General features: G+C 40.2%; 1 protein-coding gene across 1 annotated transcript in view; it reads left to right on the forward strand.

The window, feature by feature from the left end:
- The first annotated feature begins 325 nt into the window (after nucleotides 1–325).
- Nucleotides 326–9,675, forward strand: part of LOC120270356 (actin-related protein 2/3 complex subunit 4-like) — a 12,725-nt gene continuing 3,375 nt past the window's right edge. Inside the window, exon 1 of the mRNA XM_039277356.1 lies at nucleotides 326–511. Within this exon, the coding sequence (XP_039133290.1) occupies nucleotides 326–511 (186 nt within the window). The remainder of the gene's footprint in view (nucleotides 512–9,675) is intronic.

Here is a 9,675-nt window from a genome sequence, read left to right on the forward strand (position 1 = left end):
CGGATACGCCCGTCGGAGTTCGACGACGAGGACATCATCGGGGTGGCCCTTCAAAGACGGCCCTCATTCAAGAAGCTTGCAAAAAGAGGAAAAACAATAATGCCTCCGTCTCCACCCGCTGCGACCGACGATGAAATAATAGCAGCACCATCGGCAGCAGAGCACCATCGGCGGCTGATGTTGTTAACGCTGATGACATGCCCATCACGCTGGAGGAGATCGAAGATGGCGCCGAGTTTGCCGCGGTGGAAAAAGATCGTCGACTCGTTGTCGACTGACATCATGCATACGGTGGAACCGGCGACGCGACAGACATGCATCAAAGATGGACACAATCCATGAAGAAGAACAACCGCACAACGCTGTGTCTCCCATCGATGCTCGCCGCCCGTGGAACTCACTTGTTGAGAAGGTCGCTGAGTCTATCCTCAACGAAGTGGAATTCACTGGTGGAACCACGGTCGACTCGCGCCGCATCGGCGCGACACAATCCCACAAGAACAAGAAGCATGTAAAAGAAGTGTCTCCCGCTGATGTCGCTGGTCGTGCCCTATTAAAGAAAGCCAATAAAAGTAGAAGAACTTCGGAAAGTCTTCATTCAAGAAAAATACGCTCGCCAATCCCGCCTCAATAAGATGACAGCGGGGAGTTGATAAGGATCTTCCTCAACCGCCCTATGGACAAGTAAGTTTGAAGTTTTTTTATGATATTGTTTAAACTGCTTTTAGTTACCATTTAAGTAGGAGCGTTAACGCTTTAAAATTTACTGAATAACATTTAACTTATAAGTGATACCCTTTTAAATATTACCGCTACTGCTTTAACCATTCAATATAGAATTTAAAGTTTATACTTTAACCTTTAATTTTATACTTACAACATTGTTTACATGTCTTTGTTCCGTTCAACCACGGCAGACTGTCGTATGGAAGAACGACCGTCAGACGACCACACGGGCCAATCTATTCGACCCGCTCGAGGGAAGGAGATGGTCACGATTTCGATGTGATGGGACGCATTCGTATGTATCTTGCAAAAGACGATGAGCGTAGTGCCATATCGTTATAAGAGGCGCGCCTCCATCACACGCCACCGGCCTTGTTCATGTCAAAAGCGAGGCGACGACGCACACGAATCCACGATGGCTATGATCGGAGATGCCGCGCAACTTGCATGAAGTGGACATCGTCATCCTCCCGATAATTATGAGTGGCTACTTCCATGTCGTCGTCCTCGACAATGAAAAACAAGAATACGGGTGCATTATTCTTCATGCCAAAGCGAAGAATACGATAAAAACGCGCTAGAAATGGTAAGTGCTTTAATAATTTGTGTTTGTGTAATAGTGTTCGGTAAATAATCGACATTCTAATATGAACTTGTATATCTCGACAGCGGAACCTATTCGACATCTCAGTATCGACATGGAGTTAGGGCGAGTCGGCGACCGCAAAGTACCCGCTTGTTCACGATAATCGAAGCCCCACGACGTAAAAAGGAAGTGTCGATCGCAGTCGTCTATGTCATGCGGTTTATCGAGCGCTACTCACCCGGTGAGAAGCTTACGGCATCGCATGACCGACGTCCCTTATCTCGCGATTAGGTATGTTTCCGCGATACTTAGGGAGGGAGGGCAGCCCAGCATCACGACCCAGGAGGGAGTCTTCGCAAGCGGGTTCTTAGTCATTTTTTTCTATATTTCAGATACACGATTCTTTCTTTTAATAATCCGATTCATTTGTTTAACATACACTTTCGGTGTTTAAGTATATAGTTCATTGTGTAAATATCAACGTAATTGTTTTAAACTCCGTTTTACTGTGTAAAGCGAACCAGAGGGGAGTGTACGCAAGCGGGGTCATAGTCATTGTATAGGTGTAATAGTTTCAAATGTAAAACCAGGTTTTAAATTCAATTCATTTTTTTCGGAAGAACATGACAAATTTTGTCAATGTAAATGTACATGTATCTAAATTCAATTAAATTCATTACTGCTTTCGCTTTGAGGTTACTGTTCTTGTTGGATGATATTGTAGTCCGGGAGTACATTATCGGGTAGGGTTCTCGTTTCATTTTCATTTTCATTATCGGCTAATATCAACATTCATTTTTAACTCGTATAATGATAACTTTTGCCCTTTAACTTTCGTTTTCTCTGTTTTAAGTTTAGGTTTCTCTGTTTAAATTTAATATTTTCTGCTTTAAAAATATCCTTATTATTTAATAATATCAATGTAATTACAACAAAAATATACTTAATATTTTTCTGCTTTAAAATATCCTTATTACTTAATAATCTCTTATAGAGTGTAATGTAATGTTCGATTTTTTATGCGCGACGGAGTGGAAACGCTGGGGAACCGAGCGTGTATTAGTACGCTGGGGAACCGCTAGCACCATCCCGTCAGTACATTTTAAGCGGATACAAATTTATTTTTAAACGATAAAAAAATAACGAGTTAAGCAGAGAATAAAAATATTTAAAAGCGTAAGAGATATATTTAAATATAAAGTTCAATATTTAAACAATAATAAGAAGTATATACACAATGCCTAGTCGTGACATGCATTCATTCCACGATCTGCGATTGTGACCGAAACGCGAGTAATGGCTACAACGCAACTCTGCGGACCTCGGGACGCTACGACTCGATCCTCTTTCGTCTCAGGACACCCGAGGTTGCCTTCTCGTCACAGCGGTCGCAAACGCGAGTTCGCGATTTTTCATCCATCGACTGTCATTGTCCGTATGGGAATATAGCTTCCTTATACGCCATTTTTGAAGTCGAAGCTTCCTTCCACGATCACCCGTGTTTCTGTTCTTGATGAATTTGAAGTCAAAATTCCTTTTGATTGCAAAATTCCTAAAGATGCGTCTACGAAATGTTCAACGCCTTCAAAACATTGTCCAATATCCAGCGACAACACTTCGACTGATCGGATGAGGAAGGAAGGCATGCCACACCCTCAGAGCTCGCCATGATGTGGAGCGTAAGCGCGGATTCGAATTCCCGCCAACACTTTAGTTTAAACGAACACGATCAATATTTAAAGCGAGACACAAAAATATTTAAACGATAAACATAAATCTTAAAGCGTTAAAACAAAAAGTTAAATAATAAGTTAATAAGTTAATGGAAACTTGATAAATGTAAACGATGGCTGAGGGATAATAAACAATAATTAACTTCTACAACTATATAAACATAAGCGAGAAGAAACTTACAACGAGAAGAACTGCGTTTTCGATGGGATACGATGCCACATCATCCGCTCTCCCAACAACAAGATCAACAACGAACATTTGAAGATGGAGTGCACGTGACACATGCGTCGGAAGTCAACCTCGCTTTTATATGAGACATACTGTTTATGTCCATCGGGTGTGATAAACTTCACTCGACACGGGAAATATCGAGACCCCATCGCTCACATATTTCATCTAACACCGATTCCCAAGAAGTGGCCAGTGAACATTAGCACTCGTCCCTCCCCGTTGTATCTAGCAATAGCACAAAAACTCTCCATAATTTAATCGGAAGAGCTAAAATTGAATACACCAAATGAGAAGAAGAAAAAGAAGAAGAAGAAGTAAAGAAGAAGAAGAAGAAGAAGAAGAACAAGAAGAAACAAGATATGAGCCTTCTAAACTTTGTTTGAGAAAAAGCAAGCGAGGAAGCATTGAAAAACTACGATAAAAGAAAGTTATGATTGGCTACTATTTTTCTCACCTTTTGCGAGGGCAAAAAAAGGAATTTCATATCGTGGACCCACTTCAACTTACCGGCGGGGGGTTAAAAGGAATGTAAAATATAACGGAGGGCTGTCCGGGGTGTGCAAAAGTTGGAGGGGGTTTTTGGGAAGTTTTGAAAATTACGAGGGGTGAACAGTAATTTTCCCTAATAATAATAATAATAATCTAGTGAACTCAAGATATGGTTTATCTTTAGCTATGAGTTTACAGTTTTGGTGTTTATTTATTATATAATATAGAGATATATTAATAGTTCAAAAACTTGATATTTTTTGTTTTAGAAGTCATTAAATTCTGGTAATTATCACATAATTATATTCGTGATTATGTCTCTTTATTTATATTTTTCTCTACAAAAAAAAGTCAACTGAAATATTTTTTTTTAAAACCTTTTTTTTTTTACCAAACTCTTCATCCATTTTGAATATTTGAATATATATATATATATATAAACATATTTTAACTAAAGTTTCAACGATAAAGGTTTATAGGCTGATATATTCTTCACCATGATATGTTGCTCCCTCCATTCCCAAAGATCAGTTATCTTGAAAAAAAATTGTTTTACAATATAAAAAATAATATGTATTTATTTTTCTCAAATTTTGCTTTTCTTTAGTTTTAGAAAATTGAATCATAAGGTGACTTTAGTAGTACTGTAGTTCATTGTATTCTAAATTTTAAAAAATTTATTGTTATCTTTTAATTTTTGTACAAGATACTAAAACGACTAATATATTAAAATGAAATTAGCAATTTTCTCTTTTCAAATCTTTTTTATTTTAATTGTTTCAATTATGGATTGAGGATCACTTTTAAGAGAATTTACTAGAAGATGAAAGAAGGTACTTGTGATAAAGGAGAAATTCAGTGAGCTCAGTTAAACATAAGAACAAAGAGCACAAACAGTCAATATTACTCACTGTTTCTGCAACACAAATGCATGCATGCATGCCAACAAAATGAAATGAAATGCAATGAACTTATTAGGACTCAATTTGTCTTCTTGGAAAACAGATAAAGATAAAGAGAAAGAGAAAGAGAGGACCACCAAGAAACAGCTATTGGTAAGTATAAATGATCACTAATGAGTACATATCCATTTGGGACCATCATTCTTAAATCTGTCTGGTTGCATGCATATAAAATTTCTTAATGGTCCCCATGAGAAATCATTTGCATTATGAGTTTTTATTTCAGGGAAAGCAGGTGTTTTTAATTTTATGTTATACATATAAATGTATAACTTTTTTAACAGCATCATAATTTAATCATAATAAGAATAAATTTACTTGCTCCAGTTTAGTACAATCAACTAAAGAGGTTTACGGAGTAAATATTTTAGTAGGTCACTAAACTTTGGCTTATTTTCACTTTGATCACCGAACTTCAATTTGTATCAATTTGATCACTCAACTTTAATTTAATTTCAACCGGTAATAAATCAAGGATTTCAACCCCCAATTGATTACATGGTTGTCTAAAAATCTAAGTCAGTCCTTCCATTGACATATTATTAAGTCTATTAGAGGTGTTCACGTCATCGAAAAAGAGCCACATCATTCATTTGGAAGTTAAAATCCCTTGATTTACTACCCAATGAAATGAAATTAAAATTGAGTGATCAAATTAATGCAAATTAAAGTTCAGTGATCAAAGTGAAAATGAGCCAAAGTTTAATGACTTACGAAAAATTTACCTGAGGTTTATGGTATCATATAATTTATAACATTTCATATCAAGCAGTACAAGAAGGGTTATTATAATTTTTTATTCTTTTAATAAATATTGAGAAGCACGTGTTAGCTATGTGCATTGGTTTTTTTAATTATATTATGCGGCCTCATCCTACGGTGGTGGAAAATCGAACTCATGATCTTATTCATTCATAGCTCATGACCCCATTCATAGATAAGGCGGTCAAGAATTTATTTACTTATTTCTTAAAATATTTAAGAGTTTATATAAAAACTCAAATATTAAAATCAAGCCTTTGCGAGATGTATGGTAAATAGATCGACTCTTACATAAAGTTCTATATGCTCTCTGAGGAGTCAAACCACCAGGATAATCCGCGTGAATCTCTTACCCATGCTCCTTAGTAGCAGTAAAGTCCCATCCTATAGTCCCAACCGGACTCAAAAACCATCTGGACGCTCATAGTAGCAGCGATGTCCAAATACCTCAACTGCAGATTGCGCCAAGCACAATCAAATCTAGCATAAGATCGGTCGAACTCTCAAACGACAATAGAACCTCTAATGTCAGTGCACGCTAGCTGGCTCGCCCGGACCGATACTAACCTCCTCCAGCTATTCTACGCACCAATAGCTCTCAACTCTCATCAGCCTTATCTCATCTCGCTGAATCTCTCTCAATGCACTCCAAATCTAGAAATCTAGACCGCTTTCAAACTTGAGTTTAGCTAATCACAGGCAAAGTGAGCCTCACGCTCGTGGAATCGAGGATCAATCATGCCTCTAGCTCAAAGCGGTAGGTCCCTCGAGGAAGGGCTTGCCTGCTTGTTTTCCATCCCTGGATCATACCCGCAAGTATTAAAAGAAAATGTGATCAAATCCACCAAAATAAATAATATTGTTGAAATCCACACGCTCATGTGGAAAATTACACACGCCTATGTGACTCCATTAGAGAGTCCTCACAAGAGCATACACATGCGTGTGCCTCGGGATAACACTCGAACCTCTGAACACATCCACACGACCATGCGGAAATTTCCCACTAGCTGACCCATGCACCCACACGGTGGTCATTCTAGTGTGTCCCACACGCCCTGTGGCAATTCCACACAGTGCTGTGGATCTACATAGGGTACTACAGGAGCATCCACACACCCCTCGTCCTCTTGGATGGTGAGGTTTTCCTGCAGGAAATCACACGGGCTTGTGGAATTTACCCACGCCCGTGTAATGCAGTGCTCATACAAAGGGGTACACATGCCCATGTGTTATCTTGGGATAGAGCTCTCAACGCTTGTAGAGAAACACATGCCCGTGGTAAAATTCCACACTTGGCGGTGACCGTCACAGCTTCATCTCAAGGCGCATACATGTCTCTGTGTCCCCTCGAGATGAGCTCGAACGGAAAACACATGCCCATGTGCAATTTCCACACTACCATGTGTCTTCTCCTGATAACTCTCACTCTACTGACTCTGCTAAAACTCCTAAAACATCTATACATACCGGGAGCCTGTGCTCTACAATGCAAAATTAACCAGAGAATCATGAAAAACATGCTCAAACAACCAAGAAACTTTTGCCAGCACACAATTAAGCACACAATAACATTAATGATCCACAAAAACATAGCAATTCCGTATGTAAAAATCAAGACACCAACACTCAAAGCCTTATTCATGCAAGTGCTAAACTAAAAACTAGAAAAACAGTAAAGACTTGGGTTGCCTCTAAAAAAGCGGTTGTTTAACGTCACTAAGCTGACATACCTATTCTTACCTCAACTGGGCTCATAGATGAAGGTTTTCCTCTTACCGCATAACCTCGAAAGCATGATGAACATAATCTTTTGAGGGTAGAAGAGGAGTTATCGAAAGACATAGCTACCACATGAGGGTTTGTCACCTCACTCCATTTCTTTTGTCACATCCCCATTAGCCTTGGGGCATTTCTTGTGGCATCTCCTTGCTATGCTTCATCTTTTCGCAATGCACCTTATTTACGATCCCCGCCGTAGATGGTACCTTTCCCGAGACCAAGCATTAAGAGTTTTCATTCTCCACTCCTTTGTCCCTTAGCAACCACCATATGGGTCTGGATTCATCATTTCTAGCACATATTCATCAATTAGTTCATCGAGTTAAGAAAGTAAAAGAGTATCATGCAAAAGTTGAGAAAACCCTCGAGCAGTAACTCCCCACCATCCACATGTCAATAACTGCCCTGGAAGTGCGCAAAAATGACCTCCCAAGTATCAAAGGAACATCTACATCCTCATCGACATCCAACACTACAAAGTCCACAGGAAATATGTACTTGTCGAAACCTTGAGCGGACGCTCTTCAATGATATCCCCTTGACGCCTAACCTGCTCGGGTCCGCCAATCAAGTGTCATCCGAGTAGGCCTTAGGCTCGGCCAAGCCTAGCTTTTGAAAAGTGAACGAGTATGTCATGACGCTGATACTAGCTCCCTCGAATCGCTAATCTCCATCCTCACCCATGTACCAATGTTACACGGGATGATGAAGCTTCTGTGGCTTTCTTCTTATTCGCATATTCTTTTTGTAATATCGCCGAACAAGAGGCATCTAAGATCACCGATGCACTCTTTCTCTAACTTCCCTCTTGTTGGTCAAAAGATCCTTCAAAAACTTTGCATACCAAGGTATTTATGTCAACGTCTCCACAAAAAGAATGTTGATGTGCAATTGCTAGAATAGACTCAAGAACTTTGTATTGTTCATCATTTTGGCCATTCTTCAATCTTGAAGGGTAAGAGACTTGCTTGTAAGGTGGGGGTGCCACTCCTTTATCTCCTTGTTTTCTTTCTCCCTCAACTCCATGACCCTCAAGGCTTCAAAGATTGGTCTCTCACTTGAAGCTTACCTCAACCCTCACAACCACCTCAAAGTGATCGCCTCACATGTTCTCTGGATTGGTTTCGTGGTTACTAGATAAACCCCTCTTAGGTCTCCCGATAGAGACTCCGATAAGTGCTTTAGCGATATGAATGCGAAGCATTCTTTCCTATGTTAAGCTGCTGGTTTTCTCGGTTTTCACACTAATATGGTGTTTTTATGTTACTTTTATGCGAGATAGGGTCTGTGAGGCCGATTATGAAGGAAAAGCCAATGTGGATCATAATGCACCATTTTGGAGGAAATTCGGTTCAAACGTTAAGACATAGGTCGGTGAGATGGGAGGTATGCCAACCTCGTATTTGAGTTAGTACACGATTTGAGGCACAAGGGCAGCATACCAAGCATTCTCGACTCATGCATATAGAACAAGATCTCCACCAACTTTTCCATCATTTATGAAGCAAAGTGATCCATGACGCGAACGTGCCCGCTTTGCTCATACTCGATGAAAAGTATGGATTCGAAGTATTCCAAGCCGGATCATCGTAGGCATGATGTAGCAAAACATCGTAGTAACACTGCTCCACACCGGGCCGAGAAAACCGCAGTGATTGAGTCTATACACAAGGCAGGGAATTTCCATCACGCCTGCGGTAAAAATCCACTGTATGCCCATAGGGGCGTGTGGGATCCCCGATTCCAGCCTCTATTTAAAAGCCCATTCAGCCCCGATTTCTATGATTCTTTCGATCTTTTCCCCAACTTGAGAGAGGGCTCCAAATTGGGTTTTGAGAGGTATTAGCCACTATTTTGGAGAGGTTCTATGGTCTCGACATCGCTGGCTGCTTGGAAGTAGCAGGTTATTGGGAGGGCTTTCATCGGCACCCCATCCCCGTGCGTAGTGTATCCCCAGCTTTGACAAAGGACCCCTATGGAAGAGTAGAGGACTCTCCCCAAGACCATCGATACACGACTATCGAGGAGGTTTTCATGGATTTAGCTACTTTTTACATTCTATTTCTTTTGATTGTAATTAGCTCCATGGAAAGCTAAACCCCAGTGGGTACTTGGGTCTTGTAGAACCCCCGATGTATTTATTTCATGGAACTTTATTATGCTTCAATAAATTGATGTTTATTGTGAGTTCCAACCCTTGAATGCTTGATTGTATGAACATTCCCCCATAGAGTGACACTAGGGCTGAGAGTTCTTGCTGGTAACCTTGTGGAGTGAGTGACACACCACGAGCTGCTAGACAAAGCTAGTTGGAGAGGGTTTTAGAGGGTGAGTCGAGAGGCTACAGGAGCGCCGCTCTTCCCTCCGACGGATAGATTCCCATCTCCGCCGAGTTCTTTGGCG

Source organism: Dioscorea cayenensis, chromosome 10 (assembly GCF_009730915.1).
Source record: "Dioscorea cayenensis subsp. rotundata cultivar TDr96_F1 chromosome 10, TDr96_F1_v2_PseudoChromosome.rev07_lg8_w22 25.fasta, whole genome shotgun sequence".
In the NCBI taxonomy this organism is placed as follows: domain Eukaryota; kingdom Viridiplantae; phylum Streptophyta; class Magnoliopsida; order Dioscoreales; family Dioscoreaceae; genus Dioscorea; species Dioscorea cayenensis.